This window comes from Macaca fascicularis, chromosome 9 (assembly GCF_037993035.2).
Source record: "Macaca fascicularis isolate 582-1 chromosome 9, T2T-MFA8v1.1".
In the NCBI taxonomy this organism is placed as follows: Eukaryota; Metazoa; Chordata; class Mammalia; order Primates; family Cercopithecidae; genus Macaca; species Macaca fascicularis.
The window spans coordinates 131227020-131251429 of record NC_088383.1 but is presented as its reverse complement, the minus strand read 5'-3'; the positions used below and the strand labels follow the sequence as shown (position 1 = coordinate 131251429).

Sequence of the window (24410 nt, the reverse complement as noted above, 5' to 3'; positions counted from 1 at the left end):
CTTGAGGAATCGCCACACTGTTTTCCACAATGGTTGAACTAGTTTACAGTCCCACCAACAGTGTAAAAGTGTTCCTATTTCTCCACATCCTCTCCAGCACCTGTTGTTTCCTGACTTTTTAATGATTGCCATTCTAAAGTCAGGATGGCAATCATTTTGTACATTTATCACCTCATTTACTTCTCAGAAGGAAACATATTATGTAACATTTTGCCAATCTAAAGTCAGGATGGCAATCAAGTTTGAGATGGTATCTCATTGTGGTTTTGATTTGCATTTCTCTGATGGCGAGATGATCGCACCTTTCTACCCACTAACTCCCCTCATCCACCCAGCCTTCAACCTGGCAGCCCTGAGCAAGTCAGCAGCAATGAAGCGATCTAAGGCCAGGCCCACTGCTAGTTTAATCTCCAAAGTGGCCTAACTACCTGCTGCCCATTGGCAATTGCTCACCCTTTTCCCAATCCTTTCTTTAGATGGGAATGGGGGTTTCAGGATTGACCTTCACACACCAAAGGATTGAACAGAAAGAGTGGCAGTCTATTAGTTCCTTGACTCAATAAAAGGAAATAGATTTGTTTCCTCAAGTCAAAGAGGTTTTGTAAAAACCAAATCTCAGCTAGTCCAATGCATTCACTTAGTTATTTTAGTAGCAAGTCAGTATTTCTCATCAGCTTCATCCTACAAATGCAACCACGGTAAGAAAGGAAATGTTATTTAAGTCTATGGACAAAGAAATGAGCCCAGACAGAGAAGAACACGAAGCCAAATCTGATATTTGACAAAGGTGAGAAAAGACTCAACCCTTCCCAGAAAATAAATTCGAGACATATTTATTGCCAAGATCCAAAGAAAAAAATTTATTTACAATAGAGAATTTTCTTTGAAACATGCATTTCTTGTGTTTTAAAAAACAAATCAGCAAATGCAGATCAAGTTTACACTCCTTAAGGCAAGAGTCCCTACGCACGCTGTACATGTTCATATTAAATCCAAAAGCTGCTCACCCTGGGAACTTGTGTACAAAGGGCAAGGCCAAGGTCAGCAATGTGTCTTTTATTAGAGGATCAGACAATCTCCCTGATACAGGAACTCTGAGGTCAACTTGCTATGAATTATACTAGGAAAATGCAAACCAATAGCAAGAAATTCTGATAGTCTCCTTAGTACTGCATACAATCAAATCAACTTTATTTAGAAAGGAAATACAGTAGTGCATACGAAAAAGTGAAAACAGAACCTGTCCATGGAACTGGAGGAACAGCAGTGTGCCGACGGTCATATTGCACGCAACAGTTAAGTCCAAAACATTCGGTTCAGAGTTAGCTCTTCCCCATTTTGGCAATCAGTTCATCACAAATCTTGGTGAGTTCTTCTATTTCTTTGTTCTGCAAGTGTAGACAAGAAAGAAGTTGCTGATGTTTGAAATCTGGCCAATCAGAATGCTCATGGGGCTTTTTGGGGAGATGGGGGTCCACCAGGCCCCCTTGGTCCCACTGAAGTTATCTAAAGCAGTGAGACAAATGACTTGGAGCCAAATGATCCAAGTATATACATCCCGGCTCTAGCTGTGTGATCTTCCACAAGTTACACAACCTCTCTGAGCCTTGGTGTCTTTAACTCTAGAACGTAGGTGATAACATGTTTCTTTCTGAGAAGTAAATGAGGTGATAAATGTACAGTTTCCTGGCAGTGACCAGCACAGAGTGAAGGACTAACTAGTCTGGTTCATTTCCCTTTATCTGCCTGTGAAGGATGTGATCTGAGGTGAGGAGGTCTGGGGTAAAGTCCTCCGTGGTTTGAGACATAGCGTAAGGAGGGTTACGCAGTTCTGTGTGAATGGGATTGCTTGCATTGCTCAGAGACACGCCAAATAGGTGGTACTGGGGCTACAGGGTCAGCACGAGGGGTGGGGGCAGATGCAAGCTGGCTTTGCGGTGATTCTCCCACCACACCTTGCCTGTCTAATCAAGGGAACCAACCACAGATTTGTCTAGCACAGATGATCCTACACTGTCCATCTTCTCAGAAAGTGAGGGGATCCAGCAGGACGATCCCTCCATCACGGATGGTGTGGCTTTGCTTTCAGATAGGTTACATGCTGGCTCTGATGCTGATCAAGTTCAACAGCACAGGCCGGGCGCGGTGGCTCACGCCTGTAATCCCAGCACTTTGGGAGGCCAAGGAGGGCAGATCATAAGGTCAGGAGATTGAGACCATCCTGGCTAACACGGATCTTTAGAAACCTCATCTTTACTAAAAATACAAAAAATTAGCCAGGCATGGTGGTAGGCACTTGTAGTCCCAGCTACTCGGGAGGCTGAGGCAGGGGAATGGTGTGAATCCGGGAGGCGGAGGCTTGCAGTGAGCTGAGATCTCACCACTGCACTCCAGCCTGGGTGACAGAGTGAGACTCCGTTTCAAAAATAAAAATAGGCCGGGCGCGGTGGCTCAAGCCTGTAATCCCAGCACTTTGGGAGGCCGAGACGGGCGGATCACGAGGTCGGGAGATCGAGACCATCCTGGCTAACATGGTGAAACCCCGTCTCTACTAAAAAATACAAAAAATTAGCCGGGCGAGGTGGCGGGCGCCTGTAGTCCCAGCTACTCGGGAGGCTGAGGCAGGAGAATGGCGTAAACCCGGGAGGCGGAGCTTGCAGTGAGCTGAGATCCGGCCACTGCACTCCAGCCTGGGCGGCAGAGCGAGACTCCGTCTCAAAAAAAAATAAAATAAAATAAAAATAAAAATAAAAAAATAAAGTTCAACAGCACAACCAATCTCCAATGGTCTTTTCTGGGGGGCTGAATCGCTCCAGCATACTGGGGATGTTTTGCAGCCCGCTTTTCCTTGAGATTCCCGTGGAAGGTGAGTCTTCACCAAAAGCCTGTCCCTGAGGCTGTGCAGAGCCCTTCCCTGAAAACCTCAGAACTCCTGAGATATGTTCCAGCCCAGACCCACATGCCCTCTGATCCTAGAACTCCTGGTGTCACTCATCATTGTGTCAGTGCTGGGGAAACAGTGGCTCTCTTCAGTGGAGGGGAAGTCACAGTCCTTCCAGCGGCAGTCCCTGCTGTGGGAGAAGCCTGCCTCGAACATAACCCCGGCCCACCTCCTGGCTCGAATTTGCATCTGAGGTCAACAACTCAAGAGAGGCGCTGAAAGGCCAGCTGGACGATGGGGCTCTGAATGGGGTACAGCATTGACCACTAATCTTAAAATTACTATTATTGGCCAGGCACGGTGGCTCACGCCTGCAATCCCAGCACTTTGGGAGGCCAAGGCAGGTGGATTACCTGAGGTCAGGAGTTCAAGACCAGCCTGGCCAACATGGTGAAACCCTGTCACTACTAAAAATACAAAAAATTAGCTGAGTGTAGTGGCACACATCTGTAATCCCAGCTACTAAGGAAGCTGAGGCAGGAGAATTGCTTGAACCTGGGAGGTGGAGGTTGCAGTGAGCTGAGATCGTGCCACTGCACTCCAGCCTAGGTAACAGAGACAGACTTCATCTCAAAAGAAAAAAAAAAAAAAAATACTATCATTGCCACTATGGCCCCTGCTGGGGCTGCTATTGCTGATTCTCCATCTCCTTGGAGTGCTCACCACGTGCTGATCACCATGCTAAACACACCCCAGGGACTCTGGCCGCCTCTGCTTCCCTCAACAGTGCCTTCAAGGAAGCCAGTATTATCCTCATTTTTTAGTGAGGAAATGGAGGCTCAGAGAAGTTAGGGTTGTGTATAAGGTCACACAGCCAGTCAGATGTGGCACGCCTGGAACACAAATTCAGGTTGACCCAGCTCCTATATGGCTTTGCCATTATAATTGTTAGACATCATGTACAGTGACTGATGGCTGACAGGCATCGGCAGACCCGTTAGAAAGTGATTTCTGGAGTGATTCCAGGCTCTCTCTTGGCATCATCAGCCACCACTAAGCAACTGCCCCAGCATAAAGCTCAGCTCATGGAGCAAAAGCCTTTACAAAGCGCTGATTGGGTGAAATGCCCAGCGCCTCCATGCAAGAACTGCCTGGGTGGATCATGTTTCTGAATCTCTTTAAGACGGGACTGTCCCCTAGATATCACTTAGGTCTTTCAGGGAAGAACCTGTGTAATTCGTTCATTCCTCTCAAAGTTTAGTTTAAGATAATGCAATTTAAACACAGGAAACGGGGGAACCATCTCAAACACACACATTGCTACATTTCTCACCAAGACACATTGTATGTTCAACTGCTGCCATAGCCACAGTGACTGTGAAGTACGGTTTTTATTTCTTTATTTTAGAGACGGGGTCTTGCGCTGTTGCCCAGGCTGCAATGCAGTTGGCTACTTACAGGCACAATCACAGCGCGCTGCAGCCTTGAACTTCTGGGCTCCAGCAGTCCTCCCACCCCAGCCTCCCAAGTAGCTGGGACCACAGGCGCATGCCAACACGCCCAGCTTCTAATATGATCTTCATTTTAATGAAACATTCCATTTTTCAAGTCACCAAATATGCCACACATGGATTATCAACATACAATGAATAAAAATGCACACTCAACACTAAAACCATAATGATGCTCAATAAATACTGGGTGGGTTCTCACTCATAGGTGGGAACTGAACAATGAGATCACTTGGACACAGGAAGGGGAACATCACACACCGGGTCCTATTGTGGGGAGGGGGGAGGGGGGAGGGATAGCATTAGGAGATATACCTAATGTAAATGACAAGTTAATGGGTGCAGCACACCAACATGGCACATGGATACATATGTAACAAACCGGCATGTTGTGCACATGTACCCTAGAACTTAAAGTATAATAAAAAATATATAAATAAATAAATACTGGGTAAGTGAGCAAAAACTTGCACTTGACAGTTGTGACCACACATCTCGTTCTGACTATACTGCTAAGAGCAATCATCAGAGCCTACAAAACAGAGGTAGCTGAATATATGCATATTCCAGACTATTTTTTAAATGCAATTTTGATATTAAACTGTCTAGTAGCCATCTGTCTTTTTCATCCTAAGAAGAAAGGTAAAGAATTAAATTAATGTCATACCTATAATCCCAACACTTTGGGAGGCCGAGACAGGAGGACTGCTTGAGCCCAGAAGTTTAAGACCAGCCTGGGCAACAAAGTGAGACCCTGTCTCTACAAAAACAAAAATAAAAAAAATTAGGCTGGTAGGGGGCACTGTGGTCTCAGCTACTCAGGAGGTTGAGGCGGGAGGATCACTTGAGCCCAGGTGGTGGAGGGTGCAGTGAGCCATGACGGCACCACCGCACTCCAGCCTGGGCAACAGAAAAAGACCCTGCCTCAAAAAAAAAAAAAAAAAAAGGAAAAGAATGATCTGTAACATGGTAACCAGGAACATTCTGTAGGCCACAGAGCCTAGTGGAGACTGGGTGAGTATCAGATTGGACCTCAGGGAAATCCATCTGCCCAATGATACAGGCTTCAAATTTTCACGGCTAGAGGGAACCGAGACACTGAGGTAGGGTGCAAGGCTTGCCCAGGGCCATGACAGATGGTGCAGTGGGGCCAGGAACCCTGTTTCTTGCTCCCCAGGGCTCTTTCCCCAACATCACTAAGGTAGAGGGAGGGCTGGCACCTGCCCAGAGCAGAGATCACCACTGCTTGGCCCAAATGCCCCTCGAGACCACCACCAACCACAGTGGGCAAAGGAGGACAGTCAATCCCCTGGGGAGGCCACTCGGGAGGCACATGGATTCCTGATGCCAACAAAGGATGCCCCATCACTGCCTATCAAGGCCCAAAATGCACAAGTAGTGCTGCCAACCCAGGCTGCTGGGCTCGTGGATGATCATGCAGGGGGACCCCAAGGCTCAGGAAATTGACTGGAAGGAGGCTACACATCTGGAAATCCTCTTCTTGAGAAACACATCCAAGGAGGGAGGCTGGCCCTCACCCACACACGCAGACTCAACAACCCAATGCTCAGAGGGCCCTGCTGGGCTGAGGGAACTTCTTATCTGGACACCCAGGGAGACAGTGCTCACAGTGGATGACGGGTGCCAGATCCAAAAGCAGGAAACCTGGGCACAAGCTGAGTGTCCTCGGGAAGATCACCCCTGTCCCTAGAGGCCCCCTGGGCGCCCTTCCAGCCCTGACACTGCCCTTGTTCTGCATCAGCTGGCCGTCGCTGCCAGGGCCTGGTGGGCACCCCATTCACTCACCAGTAAACATGCTGGATCCAGGGGTTCAAGGGCTATGCCTGTAGGCGCTTAATAAATATCCAACAAATGAATGAATGTTGGAAAGGAATGAAAATGGCAGTAAACACACATGGAGGCTGCAATTCCAGGAATGGTGGAGAGGAAGCTGGTCTCAGGGCTGGCATGAAATTGGAACTTCTAGAAGGAGCCAAGGGTGTGCGCATGAAGCATGAACTCGTCTTCAGGAGCAGCAGTGGCCAGGGATGCCCAGCCTGTCTATCTGGACTGGCCAGCAGCACAGACAGCAGCAGCCCGGCCCACCTGGAGGCCACACCCCTCCTGTTACCTTCTGCTCCAGCGTCCTTTCCAGGGCATCCACTCGCAGCTGCTCCTTCCGTAGGCTGGCCTGGTGGGCGGCTTGCTCCTGCTGGGCCTTGCCTCGAACCTGAGCAATCTCAGCATTGGCCCTGCGGAGACAGGGAGCTCAGAATTATCATTCTTTTTTGTGGATCACTAGAGACACCTCCTGCTTCCCAGCTCCAGGCAGGGAGAGTGGCCTGGTCTGGCTCCAGCTCCCACCAACTGGAGCTGGAGCACAGGAGCCCATGAGAACACCAAACCCAATTCCATTGCTATGAGGCCAAGGTGCCGGGGCACCCTGGACATTGCAACATGCATCCTCCACTGATTAAATGATGCTAACCGTGTGTGCCTTCTCACGAGTCTTACTGAAACACACACTTGGATGACTCCCCCTTTCCAAGCTAATGTCACAGGTGCTGCCAGAGGTCCCAGCCTGCCTGGGTAAGGGCTGCTGGGAGGCCCCTGGGAGCCACCCCCAGTGGCTAATGTTACCTGTCCAGTTTCTCCTCTGCATGCACCTTCAGGGCCTGGTACCTCTGCTCCTCCTTCTTCACTCGGGACAGGTACTCCTGTGCACACCTCTTCAGCACCTCTTCATTCTGACACGGCAGGGCAGAGGACAGGCATCAAGCCCACGAGAACAAATGCCCGGGAGTGGTGGGAACCTCCATGAACTCTCCGATGCGGGTGTAACCCCAGGCAGCCAAGGCTGCCTCCCCAGCCTGCATGGACCCCCTCCTTGCAGGTGGCTCCAGACCGACTTCCGGAACCCCACCCCCACCCAGTGCTCTCCGCAATCTCTCCCAACCAGATCCTCCTCCTCCATCGTCCCCAAACTCAGCCCCACCTTGCGGAAGCCTTCCAGGACCTCCTTCATCTTCTCATATCTCCTGAAGAGGTCGGCCAGAGACTTCTCCACGGAGTTCAGGTCAGCCAGGGCTTGCTCCTTCTCCAGAACCAGCTGCTGCACCGTCTGGTGGGAGACTGACTTCTCTCTCTGTTCGTCCTCTGGCAGGAGAGACCAGGAACCAAATGATGGAGCCCAGAAAGTCGAAACTGGGTCTCTGGGGCCAGCCAAGGCCTCAGATGCAACTCAGCCTCACCGGCAGGGACACCTCAAATCCCAGCTTTTCCTTGGGACGAACCCACGCCCCAGAGCCCTCCCAGACTGTCTCTAACAGAACAAAACCCAGCGCCCCGGCTTCCCAGACCCGGGCCTGTGCAGCCTCGCGTGAGGAAGAAATGAGCCATCACTATTCCTTAACCTGACCAGCGCAGCCCCTACACAGGTCTATATTGGTGTCCCTGGTGATTCCATGTGGTTGCTGACAGCAAGCAGACAGATCCATAAAGTAAAAAAGAAGACATCGCTAGTGAACTTTGTGTTAGGACGATTAAAGGGTGTGAGGTCTGGGCTGTGAGGGGTGGGCTCTCCTACGTATCAGGACAGAGAGGAGGTCTTTGGAGATCCTTAACACATCTGGAAACCCAGAGCCCAAAAAACCATCTCCTCTGAAATTCCATTCACACAGGCACAGATAGCGTCTGCAATACAGCAAGTGTCATAACTCCAAGAAACATGGAGCTATTTCCATCAAGGTTAGTTTCTCAGTGATATACAATGTAACTCAATGTCAGCCCAGTTCCGAGTGGCTGATCCTGGTGAGAGGCACCATTGTCCTCTGCCCCACCTCTCTGGCCCGTGGCTATCCCAAGCTAATCATCTACACCAAATATCTAGAAAATATGTATTTTTAGATTTGGGGCACATACGCAGGTTGTACGTGGCCATACTGTGTGACTGACGCTGGGGTATGGGCTTCTAATGAGCCTGTCACCCAGGTACTGAGCAAAGTACCTGAAAGGCAGTTTTTCAACCCTTGTCCCCCTTCCTCCCGCCCCCACTGTGAACTCCCCAGTGTCTTCTGTTCCCATCTTCGTGTGTGTACCCAGTGGGTAGCTCCCTCTTATAAACGAGAATGCACCGTGTTTGGTCCTCTATTTCTGCATTAATTCCCTGAGGACAATGGCCTTCAGCTGTGTCCACGCTGGTACAAAGGACATGGCTTTGCTCTTTTTTATGGCTGCTTAAAAATTCATTTCTACACTTATGGAAAAGGCCTTCTCTGACTACTCTACACAAAACACCCATCTGTCCTCTGTGTGGATCCATCCCTGGCCCAGGCGTGTGAGGAACCATTTGCTCTCTTGGTGACAGCAGAGGGGGTAAGGGAGAAGCGCCCACTCAGAGCTCCCGGGGAAGGAGCTTAGCAGACCCGTCTTTCTGCCAGGCCCTGGTCACCGGGGAGGGGGCTGCCCGCCACCTGGAATGACTCCGAGGGCTGGCTGCTGCAGACACATCACATCTGGAAATCACAGAACAGCGGCCGCCAGCGCTGACTGGACCCTTCCCTGCGGCGGGCGCCCTGCTGACTGCTCTAGGTGTTGACTGTCCCTAAGCCAGCACTCAGCAGCCAGACCGAGCTTCCTAATGTGCACACCAGACCACCTCACTCCTGCTCAGAGTCCCCCAGTGACCTCCCTCTGCAATGGAAATAACATGATCTGCCCTGTATCCTTCCTGGCCCCTCCGCTCCAGCCATGAAGGCCTCCAACGCCCCGGGCTTCCAGGCTTCCCCAACATTTTGCTCAGGGCTCTTGATCCCGTGTCACCTCCCCAGAGGTGCTGGAAATGGCTCCTCTTCCTCTAGAGTCCTTTATTTTCCTCTTTGCAGCGGCAGCCACCCCTTATATCGGATGTGTGCACGCATGCGTGCATGTGTGTGCATGTGTGCCTGTGCTAGTGTATCGGCGGCTCATCTCCCCGATGAATGCACGCTCTGTGAGGGCAGGCACCAGAGTCTGTTTTGTCCACTTGCTCTGCCCCAGGGCCTAGGACAGTGCCGGGCATAGAGGATGTTTTGATACATGTCCATGCGACAAGTGAACGACTTAGAGCATCACAACCACCCGGGCAGCTTTTCTTACCCTCATTTTACAGAAGGTGAAACAGGGTTTGAGAAGCTAAGTCACTGTTCACTGAGAAAATGACAGAGCCCGAACCCAAGCCTGAAGCTGTGATCATAACCACGTCTCTCCACGGGCCCCTTGTAATGACAGACCTTGTAGGATGCAGCTCCCTTAGTAGCAGGGAGATTTTGTGTGAGTTCTTTTCCCTTAGGTTCCGGACAGATCTGCATCTTGCCACACCCCAGAACTAGGCGCACTGTTACCGTGTACTGCGGTCATTTCCTCAGTTTCAGCTCCGGTCCTGACATAAGCTTGCTCTAAAGTTCTGACCTCTTGGGGTCCCAGTGCGTCATTTCCAACAACTCTCCCATGTGAGCATGGATTTATTCAGCTGAAAGGCTTGTTCACATGCAGGCTGCTACACCTCACCCCACGGCGTGAGATTAGGAGGTCTGGGGTGGGGCAGAGAATATGCACAGGTCACAAGTTCCCGAGTGACACAGATGCTGCTGGGGCAGGGACCCTGCTTGGAGAACCACTGGCCCTGAAGATGCCGAATGTCCCTCCCACCTGCCTCTGCAATCATGGGACTCCTAGAGCTCTCACTACCAGCAGCCCAGAGCTGCCCAAGCCAGTGGCTAGGAGCCTCTGCAGTCTGACGGCCTGGGTTCGAGACCTCACTCTGACACTTCCCATATGCGAGATCTTGAGCAGGGTTTTAAACTCTGAGTCTCAGCCTCCTTGTCTAAAATAGGGGAAAAGAGTATTTATATCTCTTTGCATTTGCAGATTAAATGAGAAACTGTACATAAAGCCCTCAAGAAGGAGGAAGAGTCCCGTATTGGTAACCCATTATTAAGAGCCTCATTGTCCATAATAAACTCTGTAACCCCTGGAATCAGTGCAACAGTGTCACAGTGGCTTGCGAAGAGGGAGCTTTTTAACATAGACATAAGAATCATCAGCAACCTGCTTGCTCCACCCACACTCCTAAAAAAAAAAAGGGCCTTTCAACATGTCTCTAGTAATCAAATGCTTGTTTTTATTCTTTGAATTCTGGCTGCTTCCTTAGTTCCCAGCATGCTGTATGGTGTATATTCTGGGCTGATTTGAGCCCATGTGTATGTTTCACCTGCCTTGGTAAAGGAGCTGTTTACCAAACCAAGTCCATCTGATTTCCTGGATCCAAGACTTTGCCTGCCTCAGGTTTCCTTTCCTCTTCCCTTTTAAAAATAGAATTACCCTGTTCCCAGGAGACAGAGGAGGCAAGAATGCTTCACAAATCTTTCTGTACATGACGAATGCAGTTAGGTTCCTGAACTCAGGAGAAAGACGCCCTACACTCAACAACAGAACAATGCTCCTGAAGACCTGCCTGGCTTTTTCAGGCAAAACATTATGAAATCATGTTGGGGGGATGCAGCAATACACAAAGCAAAAATAACAAAATAGAAAAACAAACAAACAAAGGGTTACGATGGGCAGGTGTCAAATTAGGGGGAAAAGCGTTTACTTACCAGGCTTGCCTGTTTGTTTTGCAAGCAAAGGGCAAGAAGCAACAGAAAATGGAAGCAAAACAGATAATCAGGGCAGTTGTTAGAAAAGCAGAAAGAAATCAATTGCAACAACCTGGAATGCAGAAAGCACAGAAGTCTCTTTTCGTTCTGAATTCTGAATAGTCACTATTTGAGCTTAACAAGACAGATCCTCTCCAGTAACATTTGATGCGAATGAGTAACAATGGCAGGACTGATGTCACACTGGTGTGGAGCATCTGCGAAAGCTGAATGGAGCAGAGCCAGGAAGAGCTAGCACATGTGGGCCAGAGCTGGTTTGACTTCAAAATACAACTACAGTCACGGTGGTCCTGAACTGCCAATCTCTCTGGACCTGAGTTTCCTCTTTCGCGAGGGATGCTGGTTAGGTGAGTGAAAATGAAAAGAAAAGCATGGAACAAAAATGGGCCTCCTGGGCATGTGGCCAAGCATGGAGAGACCCTGACGTGAACCATGCCACAAAGAAGGCACGTCCTTCCCACAGCTACAGTGAGTCCCAGTCATGCCTCAGCCCCCTGTCGTCTTCTGCAAGGACACAAGGACCTTGAAATCTATGGTGACTTTAGTCAATGACCTGCAACAGTGGCTGAATGACAACCACAGGCCTGCCACCTTTCTGATGAAAAAACCTTGGAATGACAAAGAGGACGGCCAATGGGTGAATGAGGATGGGGATCCGGGAACGGACAGACAGTGAGATGCCCCTCTGTGGCTGCTCCCAGCCAGGGACACTGGAGGAGTCTCACGGGGCCACCCAGAGAGTAGCCCAAGGACAGGAAAATGCTCTAAGGGATTGTGTGTACAGCTCTTGAAGACAGGGACCTTAGGCCAAACATATCGGGTCTGGGAGCAGGGGTGGGGATGGGGGGTGATGTGTCGCCCTAATCCCTGCAGCCAGGGTGAGAGGAAGGCAGGTGGCACTCTCTCCAGGGCTTGGAGGGAACTCACACTGCCTAGGATTGAAAAGGTCCTCACTGCTGTCACCTGCAGATATTCCTTGAGGAAACCGTGGGAGTCATCTTTCTGTCATGACAAGGACAGAACATTTATGCCAACTAGAGAAGTTCTCCACTTTTAATTTTCAAGAGGGAATGTCTGTTTATATCAACTTCACTAGCTGAGCAATAAAAGATGGCTTGGGTAGCCTTCCCTCAGGAGCAAAAGCTCACACCCCTTCCCCCGCATTTCAACATTTATCAAAATGTCATCACCAAGGGCAAAAAGAAGTGTACGGCTCTGAGATGGAGCGAGACGTTTCCAGATGAGCCATGGAGGGCCTGAGCGATGTTCTCAAATCGCAAGACTCTCGGAGGCCAAAAAGTTGTGTTCTACTTGCCAAACACCGCATAAGGAAGACATCAATCCCTCAGCCTGACCATTTTTGCCAGCATTTTCAACTCCAAGAGCTTTTTCTTTATCTTATCCATATGTGTTCATAAATTCTTATACCAATTTAATAAAGAAGTTTCACTTTGATAGAAAGCATGCACCATGAGGCTAAACCTGAATGGGCTTCTTTTCTGGGTGAAATGAACTTTGTTACAATAAATCAAAAGTGAAGCTCCTTTGAATGGAAAGCACTCAATTGCTGGCCTCTTCACCATTCCTGAGGCTACTATTATATTCATCTTGGGACAAGCTAGAGGTGTGATGTGACTCACACATCCATATATTTGGGGCTGAGGGCCAGGTGCCAGCACAGTGTCAAGTTTGGACAAATAAAGTGTGGTCTGCAGTGACCTGGAGTTTTTACTCCATATATCCTTAGAAGAAAAAAAAAAAATTGCTTATCGGGTCGGGCGCAGTGGCTCATGCCTGCAATCCCAGAGCTTTGGGAGGCAGAGGCAGGTGGATCACTTAAGGTCAGGAGTTCAACACCAGCCTGGCCAAAATGGTGAAACCCCGTCTCTACTAAAAATACAAAAATTAGCCGGGCATGATGGCAGGTGCCTGTAATCCCAGCTACTCAGGAGGCTGAGGCAGGAGAATCACTTGAACCCGGGGGGTGGAGGTTTCAGTGAGCCGAGATCACGCCATTGTGCTCCAGCCTGGGCGACAGAACGAGACTCCATCTCAAACAACAACAACAACAAAACCGGTTATCATGGGCTGGGCATGGTAGCTCACACCTGTAATCCCAGCATGTTGGGCGACCAAGGCAGGAGGATCGCTGAACCCCAGAAGTTTGAGACCAGCCTGGGCAACGTAGCAAGACCTCATCCCCAAATAAACAAACAGTGGATTATCATAAACCTAAGCAAATAAATAAATAAATAAAGCATCCCACAGCCCCAGTCATAATATGATTTCTGAATAGTGACCATTAGCGTAAAAACTTGGGCTTGGAACTTCTGAAAGATCTTTTCTCATTATTTAAAAAAAGAAAAGAAAAGAAAAAAAGGCCCAGGCGTGTGTAGCTTATAACTTGAGGCCTTCTTTTACTGTGGACCACAGCAAATTTGTCAGTACTGGCTGCCAGGGACGCTGCGTTAAGAAGGATTCCAAGGCAGTGTCTAATCTCAGTGAGAAACAGTGCTGGGGTCAGTGAACAGGGCCTGTTGTGGTCACGGGAAGAAGGGGGCGGACAATCATGCCATGGCTGACCGTCCTCGTCCTTGGGTCCTTGAGGAAAGGCTGAGTCGGGTATTTTGTCATTTGAGTCTAAACTAAGTTAGGGTCTAGGGATTTGATTCCTATTCTCTCCCACAAGCAAAAAGAAAAAAATCCCCCAAATATCCCAACCAAAAGGAATCTCTTTCCCCACGAGGTGGAGAGTCCTTGGCTGGGTCAGATGGTAGCTGGCAGGTGACTGCCATGGCTTCCCAGGCGTGTGAATAATGCTACAGCACAGTCCAGGGGGGCGTTTCCAAGAAGCCCCAGGGTCTCGGTCCTGTGGCAAAGCCATATTTTCTGGAATGCTCTGGTCCCTCCCTGAAAGACTTCACGCTCTACCAGAAACCCACTCTGAGCCTCCTATCTTCCAAGGCTTCCACATAGTTCAGAAACGTCAGGGCCGGCCTGAGCCCCCGCAGGTCAGGACACCTACCTATCATCTGAGCGATGGTCTTCTCATACTCGGCCACTATTTTCCTATAAGAGAAGTAAAGACACGTTGGAGTCATGACAACAGAATGGTTTCCCATCTCACACAGCTGGGCGCCACAGCCTGGCCCATGTGCAGCGGGGTCCCGACTTTCAGGGTCACCTTCAATGTCAGTCCTCGCCCTGCACGCTCATTTTCCTGGTGCATGACTCTAAATATGCCACCCCCTTGTGCAAAGCCTTCAACACCCCTCACTGCCCACTAAGAAAAAAATCAAACCAGGCAGAGTGGTGCATGCCTGTAGTCCCAGGTACTGAGAAGGCTGAGGCAGGTGGATTGCTTAAGGCTAGGAGTTTGAAACCACCTTGGACAACAGAACCAGGTCCTGCCTATACAAAAATGAAAAAAAATTAATGAGGCATGGTGGTGTGCACTTGTACTCCTAGCTACTCAAGAGGCTAAGACAGAAGGTTTGCCTGAGTCCAAGAGTTTGAAACCAGCCTGGGCAACATGGTGAAACACCATTCCTACAAAAAATACAAAAATTAACCAGGTGTGGTGGTCTGCGTCTGTAGTCCTAGCTACTCAAGGGACTAATGTGGGAGGATCACTTGAGCCCAGGAGTCTGAGGCTGCAGTGAGCTATGATCACACCACTGTACTCCATCGTGGGCAACAGAGTGAGATTCCATCTCCAAAAAAATTTTAAAATTAAAAATAAAGCCAAACCTCCAGTCCGACAATGGAGGTCTTTGCAACCTGGGACCAACCTCCCTCATCCATCTTACCTCCTTCCACGCCATGTCATGAACACAGTGGCTCAAGGAGAACAAATGATTTCTTGTTTGCTCTCGGCCTTCTCATCCCCATGCCTCTGCCCATGTTATTCACTTTCTCTCGATTTCTACCCCTCACCGTCTGTTTCTCAAGGTCCAATTCAAATGCCGTCTCCTTCAAGAAGCCTTCCTTGATTTCTCCTTGGAACCCTATCACCTTTTATCTGCATCTTCTTCCAAAGCATCTCATGCATCTGGCATCACTGAACACAAATCTTATCTCCTATTGACCCAGAGTAAACTTCCTGGGAAGCCTCAATAGACAATAGCTGCACAAAAGCACCAAGACTCCCTGTTTGTCATACTGCCTCCCAGCTGTCCCCACATGGAAGAACCGATGTGTGAAGAAGTCCTTCCTCCAAAGCCAATCTGCTGGAAGAAACTTCTCAAAAAGAATCAGGAGTTCATCGACATTATCCAGTAATTATTCCCCACAAGAGAACCAAGAGCGGGTAACTGTTGAAGATCCAGGACCCTAATGACAGAAGACCATAGAGACCCCCACCCCAGTCAGGAGGCCTGGGCTCCCGCTGAGCTTGCCCCTCCCCACTGTGTGACCCTGAGCACGACATTCATTGAAGTTGCAGGTGCTCTGCTTACTCCTTGGTACAGTAAGGATTTTCCTAGACCCCACCTTTCGGGGCTGTATGGCAAATTCAATAAGGGTAAAAGGAATAATGGAAGTAGAATACATTCTGCAAAGTCTAATGCTGGGTGCCTGTCCTTGGCTGCTCAACCTTGGTCCCAAGGTCAGTGTCTCACCCCAGAATGGACTCCCAAGAAAGGTAACCACGAGATGAGCCCCCGAGGGTTCTTACCGAATCCTACACAGAAACACTTCTGTTTCCTGTCATTAAACAACACCTCCTTGCATCTCAGAATCACAAAGCTGTGACAGATCTTTGAGGCTGCTCTGTCTAAACCCATCACTGCTGAGGACACAAGGAGGTAAGGGATGTGTCCTTTTGGAAGTGTGGAGAGACCAGGGACCTGAAAATACCTTAGCTGTGCTGTCTTTTCACTTTACCCTCACAATGACCCTAAGAGGCAGTGCTCTCACTGTTCCCAGCATGACTGATGAAGACACTGGGGTGGGGTAACAGTGATTCAGAAACTCTTCCAGGATCCCAAGGCTGCCAAGTGGCAGAGCCCAGATGTGAGTCCGAGCATCAGACTCTGCAGCCTTTGTTCATAATCTTTCTGCTCTACTCTGTTGAGGCATTGTTATTTACCCCCATTTTCAAGTTAATAAGCAAAATGAGGCACAGAGTTAAGTAAGACGCCCCGGAGTGGCTGGGAAGCAGAGCCTGGTTTTCACCTAGTCTAGCTCCAGAGGCTGACGGGCTGACGTTCGGGCTATCAAACGCCGGCACATCTGCGCCAGCTGGTGACAACTTGAAATCCTACCACATCAGCTAGTAAATGGCACCTCCTGGGGGCACCTCAGTGGCACGACTTCTCAAACCACAAACAAGCACTCCCCGGGCACCAAGAAGGCAAAGCACCTAGGAGGCGAAAGAAATTAGACAGCACTTCTAGCCTTCCTGGGTGCCGTGCCTCATTTTCAGTGCACATGAAAAAACTAGAGCCACCCATGCCCCCCAGATAAGAGACAAAACAAAGAGGTTTAAAAATAACGCAAATGCAGGGCTTTCGTTTGAATGTGAAACAGTACACTAGGCTCAGTGTCCAGAGGTGGCCACAGGGGACCATCAGCAGAAAGAAGGAACAAACAGGAGAATTTTCAGGAAGATCCTACCATGACCTAGAAAATGGGATATGATTACCTACAGTTCGCTTTCTTCTTAAAATGGTAGCCAGGAATGCAATTGATTTTGATAATAAACTAGTATCGGGGCCAGGTGTAATAGCTCATGCCTGTAATCCCAGCACTTTGGGAGGCCAAGGCGGGCGGATCACCTAAGGTCAGGAGTTCAAGACCAGCCTGGCCAACATGGTAAAACCCCATCTCTACTAAAAATACAAAAAAAATTAGCCAGGCATGGTGGTAGGCGCCTCTAATCCCAGTTACTTAAGAGGCCGAGGCAAGAGAATCGCTTGAACCCGGGAGGCGGAGGTTACAGTGAGCCAAGATTGCGCCACTGCACTCCAGCCTAAACAACAAGAGCGAAACTCTATCTCAAAAACAAAACAAAACAAAACAAAACTAGTTATCTGCCATTATACTCACGTACACTATAGATGGTGGCTATATTTCTATTATAATATACCACAATGAAAATAAATCATTTAAGCTAAAGTCAGGAAACATCCTAAATGTTTGTCCACAGAGACTGTTTAAATTAATTATGTTATATCTATACAATGGACCACTAAGCACCTGTTAAACAGAATGAGGCAGAGAGGAATAAAATATGTCGAAGATACGTTATTAAATGTAAAAAGAGTGGTGGGCCAGGAGCGGTGACTCATGCCTGTAATCCCAGCACTTTGGGAGGCTGAGGCAGGTGGATCACCTGAGGTCAGGAGTTCAAGACCAGCCTGGCCAACATGGTGAAACCCTGACTCTACTTAAAATACAAAAAATCAGCCAGCTGTGGTGGCAGGCACCTGTAATCCCAGCTACTCAGGTGGCTGAGGCAGGAGAATCACTTGAACCTGGCAGGGTTGGAGGTTGCAGTGAGCCGAGATGACACCACTGCACTCCAGCCTGGGCAACAAGAGCGAAACTCCATCTCAAAAAAAAAAAAAGAAAGAAAAAAATATTAAAAAGAGTGTAGAATAATGTATACTGCATGTTCTCATTTGTGTTGGAGAAAAAAGAGGCTGTTTACACTCATTGTTACATTTGTGATGAGAAATGGAAAATTCTTGGAAGGATTCACACAGAAGATAGTCACCTGCGGCTTGTGGAACTGGAGGCTGAGTGGGGAGAAGATCTGTTTTGCATTGTACCTATATTTATTTGAATGCATTATTTAATTCATGGGCAGGCTATTTTAGTATTAGTAATAGAGTAAAAATTCTTTTAGAAAAATATGAACCGTTTGTAATAAAGAAGAGAGAACTTCCACAGAAGACACTCTTCTGTGAACCACACCAGCTCCAGTCATTATTAAACCACTGGTAAGCATCCCTCAGGCATGAGGAAGGCCCAGCTCCCCAACTGACCTCATTTCCATCACTTCCCGCCTGCTTTCTTCGTATTTATCTTTCCATTCTGAGACCTCTCTCTCCTTGGTTATGATCTAGTTTCAGGGAGAAGAAGAGAAAGGTTAGCCCCAGATGAGTGAATTCGGCTCTGAGCAATTCATCGATCAAGAAAAGGAGACGGTGAATAAATGTGAAATGAAAACTTCCTATGACAAACCATAATTACATTCAGAGAACTTCCCTGAGCATAAAAAAGAAAGCAGCGAGATATCAAGACTTTCACAGTGCCCACTGGGGAGCAACTGAAAGGGGCATGCTTTTTGTTGTAAATTCAACAAGGCCAAAAGGCCCATTACACAATAGTGTCTAGGAAGATCAAAACACACGGTTCGCCATACATCTTTGCCTGCAGCGTTCAGAGGACAAAGTCTGTCTCCAAAGACTCTATCTTTGTGGACCACGGGCATACGTGTTTATTTCTAAGTGGCAGGAAGAGGGTAATCACACCACATGCCACGATACCTCTGCTCTGGCAATCTGGAGGGCAGAGTCCAGGTCGGGCTGCTGGAACAGAAGGCCTGCAGGTTTCTCCACCTCGGCGGTCCCAATGCGGGAGTACAAGGCTGTTTTGGAGATGGAGACGTCTGTTGGGTGAGCAGCCTCTCTCTGTGGAATGGTTTTTAATTAAAAAAAAAAAGTTAGCATTAATCATATAACAAAGAGGATTACACTCACCCTCTCATGAATGGGCCAGTTGTATGGTTTTGAAACAAAGAACATCAAAAGTATGAGAAAGTGCAGAGACTGATGAAGAGGGAAATGCCGAGTCTAGTCTAGGGATGGAGATCTATCATTCTGCACCTGGGCAGGCAGGCAAAGGGGCTAATGGCAGAGGCCCCCGCAGCTCCGAGGCCTTAGAGTCCAGCGTGTCTGGTACCTGCTTATCTCTGCCATTTATCACACGCTGAGCCACTTAGGCACAGCGCCTGAGAACCCAGGGCACTATTCAGCAGGCTCCACTTCCAAAATGAGATCTCAATGGTGAATAACATTGAATTCTAGTCTACTAGTCTACATTTGCCTAGTTTTGAATAACCACAGATTTGATCACTTTTGTAAGACTGTTTACATTTCAATTTTGGGGCCATTTGTTTAGCTCTGTTTGAAAGGATGTGAGTCACACAAAGCTTAAGGCCTACGGTAGTTGTCAACCAATATCACCTTTGGCTAGGTAGAGTTTCTGGATGTAAGAGTTATGTTGGAGTTCTGTTGCCATGAAGTCTGTTATGTAAATGGGAAAATTAAAAACTGGGTCAATGACAATATCCACATTTGCTGATTAGACCCCGAACAAGTGGTGTGATCCACCACCCCAACCCACCCAACTGATGTTGGTTTGAGGCTTTACAGCCTGTTGTGGAGAACAGATACTAGCCTCCCAGAGGTGAGGAGGAGTCTGTGGTTATTCTTTTTCCCTTTGCACAAAATGCTCGGCAATTTGCAACACAGTTGAAATGCGGTGTTAGCAGTATCATCGACCAGCACAGCCGGGTTGTCAGTCTACTTCTACTGCAAAAGAAACATCAAACCAATCACACTCTCAGTCCTATGCATTAACCTTGTGGTGCTGTCATGGCTGCCCAGCGACCCTCTATCCTAGTTATCAATAATAGAGTGCTCTAACAGGCAGAGAAGGACTGCTTCTTCCTTTGGGAAATTATGAGAAGAAATTGAATGGTGAAAGGCCACCACAGTGTAGTAGAGAAAAGGAGATTTGGGGAAAGAATGATGAGGGCTTATCAAGGACAGCAGGTAAGATTAAAGAGTCAACAGTAACTGGGAAGGCGGAGGACCTAAAGGTACCTGTCCAGAATTTGTCTCTTCCACCACAAGAACAGGCATGCCTACCCTATGACAGCATCAGGGAAAATAAACCCGAGAAGGGAGACAGCGTAGAAAACTCAAGGAGTTTAATGGATAGGACGGAGATGACTGAGTTAGGACCAGTTAGTTAGCTGTATACATGCAGGGTGAAACTACATAGTTTCAGTTGTTCTGGAAGAGAATGTCTGTTGCCTGGGTTTCATGACCCCTGCCCGGCCTTGCATACTTGGGGTGACCCTGAAGCAGGACCCAAATGATCCACCGGCCAGAGATGGAAGTACACAGTCTCCTTCAAGCAGACCCCAGAGACTCACTCATGTGAGAACAGGGCAGGCTCAGGCCTTCAAGAAGCCCCCGTTTCAAGGACGCTTGACCAGAATACACATTAATAGCCCTCAGCAGAGGCAGGCTGACCTCCCAGAACCAAGGGCACCACCAGGCCACAGGGCCAGAGCCTCTCACAGGCAGGGGTTTATCTCTACTCTTTGAAAATGGTTTTCACAGTTCTGCTTGTCATGGGGGAACTTCTCAGGAAGTAGTTGAAAAATGACACAGAGATTGAGACTCAATATTTGTCCTTATGGAGAAAGTTCATAAACACACAATTCCGAAAACAATTCTGGGCCGCGTGCGGTGGCTCACTCACACCTGTAATCCCAACACTTTGGGAGGCTGAGGTGGGAGGATCCCTTGAGGCCAGGAGTTTGAGAACAGCCTGGGTAACATTGTGAGACCCCATCTCTATACAAAATTTTAATAAAAAAAAATTGAGGGTCAGTTGCAGTGGCTCACACCTGTAATCTGAACACTTTGGGAGGCTGAGGCAAGTGGATCACTTGAGGTCAGGAGTTCAAGACCAGCCTGGCCAACATGGCAAAACCCTGTCCCTACTAAAAATACAAAAATTAGCCAGGCATGGTGGTACATGCCTGTAATCCCAGCTACTCAGCAGGCTGAGGCAGGAAGATTGCTTGAAACCCAGGAGGTGAAGGCTACAATGAGCTGAGATCATGCCACTGCACTCCAGCCTAGGTGACAGAGTAAGAGTCTGTCTTTAAAAAAAAAAAAAAAGATAAAGGATTTTAAAAGGAAAAACAAAACCTGTTCACTTTTAAAGTCAACAAGTGTTTTTTTTTTTTAATGAGCAGTAAAATTTCAAAATGAAAACAACATCAGTCACCATTAAACTCAGCGTGGACCTTCTGAAGATGAATGTAATGGAGAATCTCAGTGACTGGGCCGCAAGGTTTCCCAGAATGAGATTCAATTCTGATCAAAATAAGCAGGCTCCCTGCAGCGCAGGAGAAAATTGATTTAATTAAAACTAACTTTATCATACTGGGCAGAAACTAAATATGACTAATGAAGGAATTAATTATCTTTATGCTGCCTAAAATCCTTTGTAAAATAAGAAAGGGAATGAAAAAAATCAATAAAATAATGAGGTTTCTAAGAAAATGCAAACGGACACTACCATGTAGACTGTTCACTGACCCCTTCATCCCGGCCACCTGGTGTTTTCAATAAAGGAACAGATGACTTCAGAGCCCTCTTGAATTACTGCCCGAGTATCTGCGTGTTGATGAAATTCATCATGTACACGCTGGTTTCCCCTTACAACCAAGAATTGTTTTTAACTGAAATTAATAGCTTTGTCTGCCGCTGATATTTTTAGATTAAGCTTTGTTTCTCTCACATAATCCTCACTTGCTACTTTAGAGGGGCCAAAAAAGCCACTAGAATCACAAATTGAAATGTGAAATGGCTGTGACACAGAAGGCATGGACTTTGTAACCAATTTCCAACCTTCACTCCACTCAAGTCCCGCGACCTGCGAGAACCTCTGGCCACTGTCTCCTGCTTCAGACCTGCAGGCTGTGCCTGGGGTCCTTCCTGCTGGCAGCTGGGGGTGGGGTCCTAGCCCCCTTGTGGACGGTTCCCTGCTGCCAGACATGGAGAGGAGGGGCTGGCACTGTGGCAGGATCCCTGTCCCCTGGAGCAGAGAGAGGCCAATTCTGGGCAGAGCACCTGCACATCCGAGGCTGGGAGAGCCATGCCAGAGGGGCCACGGAGGGGTGAGGCCAGGAGTCAGGATGAGCTAGGGAGATGACAACCACCTGGACCAAGGCCACGGTGCATGGACACAGGCCTGGCGCTCAGAGGGTGTCCAGGTCATGTGCTGCCACCCAAGCAGGAGAGTGGCCTCCGCCGGGTGCTGCCCCATCCAGTTCTGACCACAGGCGGTCCCCAAGCCCAGGAGGAGTGGGGATCATGGGGAGGCACTCAGCATCAGGCCTTATGCCACTCCCACAAGTGGCACCACTGGCACCAGCCAGCCGCTCCCGCTTACCAAGCCAAGACATAGCCTCCAGGCAATGACCACAGATGCTCCAAAGGGCCAAATACACAGGCGCTCGTGAATTGGTACTTGTCACTCCTCTCAGGCTGTTCTTGTGGCTTTTGGGCATCACATCTCCCTCCTTTTGAATCTCAGCTCAATGTGTGTGTATGGGGGGTTAGTCTGTGACACAGCAACAGAGAGGGAAACACGGAGCATGGTGCCAGGCTGCTCAATGACAACACAGGTGGCCCCAACTCCTTCTGCTCATGTAAGCTCCAGACATCAGCCTCTTCTAGGCCAGGACTGAGGGGCCACACCACTCTACCGCCCCGGGGGCCTCTTGCTAGGACTCGCCCCTTCCTGAAGCTTGTTATTTGTATGGCCTTGCTCCTAAGGGACCCAAACACATCCTTCCATCTTTCTGTTGGGTCCCCCTAATCCGGAAAGGCCCATAGCCTGCGCCTCTTGGCGAGCCACCCAGACACAACATTCAGGTTCCATCTGACGTGACTGAGTGTTAAATTCAGGGCTCCTGCACCACAGTTCCAGCGACCTTGGTCAGGTTCACCCCCAGGAGGACACAGCCGAATTCCATTTGACCAGAAGGATGTGGAAGGACGGTAATAGTAAGACTGCAGCCTGACACCCCAGCCCTTAAGGACTTTTCCTCATTTCTCACATTTTCTAACTGAGATGGAGAAACCCCCACTGCAGCTCTTCCAAGGCTGACTCAGCTCTCCATCAGTCTAAAGAGAAATGGAAGTCAAAGCTGCTTTAGGGAACAACCGGAAAAATCACTCCCCACTCTAGCTCATGGTGATTTTCATCCATGCAATATGATATTTTTCGTTCCAAGTGATTTCATCTTTGTGTTAGCAACAGCTTAAGACCATGTTGGCAAAATGACGGAGCTGTGTCACCTACTGCTGAAATATATGGCCAGAAAAAAAGGCAAATTGGATACACAGCTGCTGTTTTCTCTTCCTATGCATCAGCAGTTTCCAATGCAGCAAGGGACAATCTTTCTATATGAAAAAGAAACCCACAGAGACCAACTTGAGGTCAGGCCCGTGGACCACCCTCGGGCTAGGTAGCTACAGGAATACCATCTATTTTCCACGGGCCAACATCACCAGGTAATGCACTTTTTACAAAAGCAATACAAGTTACTCTACTAGAGAAACATGTTCCCACTAGACTCCAAGACAGTTCTACCCTCACAGAATACTCCTTTGAGCACACGCCTCTGAAATAAAAGAGGTGGCTTGGGCTGCCTCTCCGACCCACACACTATGAACACGCATGACACTATTTTCTAACTCAGAACTGGGGCACATATTCTGAGAACAGCCTGTAATTGACAAAAAGTCAACTCCTGGCCATTATTTGCCAACAGTCGTCTCTGGCCGCTCTCCAAAGGAGGTGGCAGGGGGACCACGGCACTCAGCACACTCCATATACACCCTGAGCTACTCACCAAACATGCTCAGTTCCACCTTAAACTCTGGACAGGAATACACGGTACTTATAGTGGTCAAACTACATGCAATTCATTCTGTCTTTAGGCCCCAAGGACGTCTAGAAATAAATCTTGTGTGTGTGTGTGTGTGTGTGTGGTGGGGGGAAGTCCTCACTGCTTCATGCTTTCTAAAAATCTTGCTTTCATAGAAATTCGAACTAAGCTTATGATTTGGCAACAAGAACGAGGACATCCCCAGTCTGTATTGACATTCTTGTCCCTGCCCTGGGTCTCGCTGTTCCCAGCCTGCAGACCCACAGTGTAAACACCTACTGTCTCTGGGAGGGGTGTCTCTTTTGCATATGACCAAGGAAACCTCACTGGGGGGCCATCAGGGCCGTAGTAGCAGCCGGAACTCTTACTCCTGTACCAAGGATGAGACACACAGACATCACTGCCCCCCGACCCCTGCAGATGAGCTGTTACTCCAGGCAGGCAGGCCAGGGGCTCCCATTCGTACTTTTTTTTTTTTTTAAAGATAGGGTCTCACTCTGTCACCCTGGCTGGAGTGCAATGATGTGATCACGGCTCACTGTCACCTTGAACTCCTGGGCTCAAGCAATCCTCCCACTTGAGCCTCCCAAGGAGCTAGAACTACAGGTGTGTAC

General features: G+C 48.6%; 1 protein-coding gene across 50 annotated transcripts in view; it reads right to left on the bottom strand.

Moving 5' to 3' along the window:
- Window positions 1–832: 832 nt before the first annotated feature.
- TACC2 (transforming acidic coiled-coil containing protein 2) overlaps window positions 833–24410 on the bottom strand; it is a 258699-nt gene continuing 235121 nt past the window's right edge. For all 50 annotated transcript variants that reach the window (XM_005566619.4, XM_074002936.1, XM_005566620.4 and 47 more), the window contains 7 exons: window positions 18581–18724; window positions 18077–18153; window positions 14113–14156; window positions 7388–7548; window positions 7033–7139; window positions 6524–6644; window positions 833–1388 (listed from right to left, as the gene is read on the bottom strand). In XM_005566619.4, the coding sequence (XP_005566676.3) occupies window positions 1323–1388; window positions 6524–6644; window positions 7033–7139; window positions 7388–7548; window positions 14113–14156; window positions 18077–18153; window positions 18581–18724 (720 nt within the window). In that variant the 3' untranslated portion in view covers window positions 833–1322. The remainder of the gene's footprint in view (window positions 1389–6523; window positions 6645–7032; window positions 7140–7387; window positions 7549–14112; window positions 14157–18076; window positions 18154–18580; window positions 18725–24410) is intronic.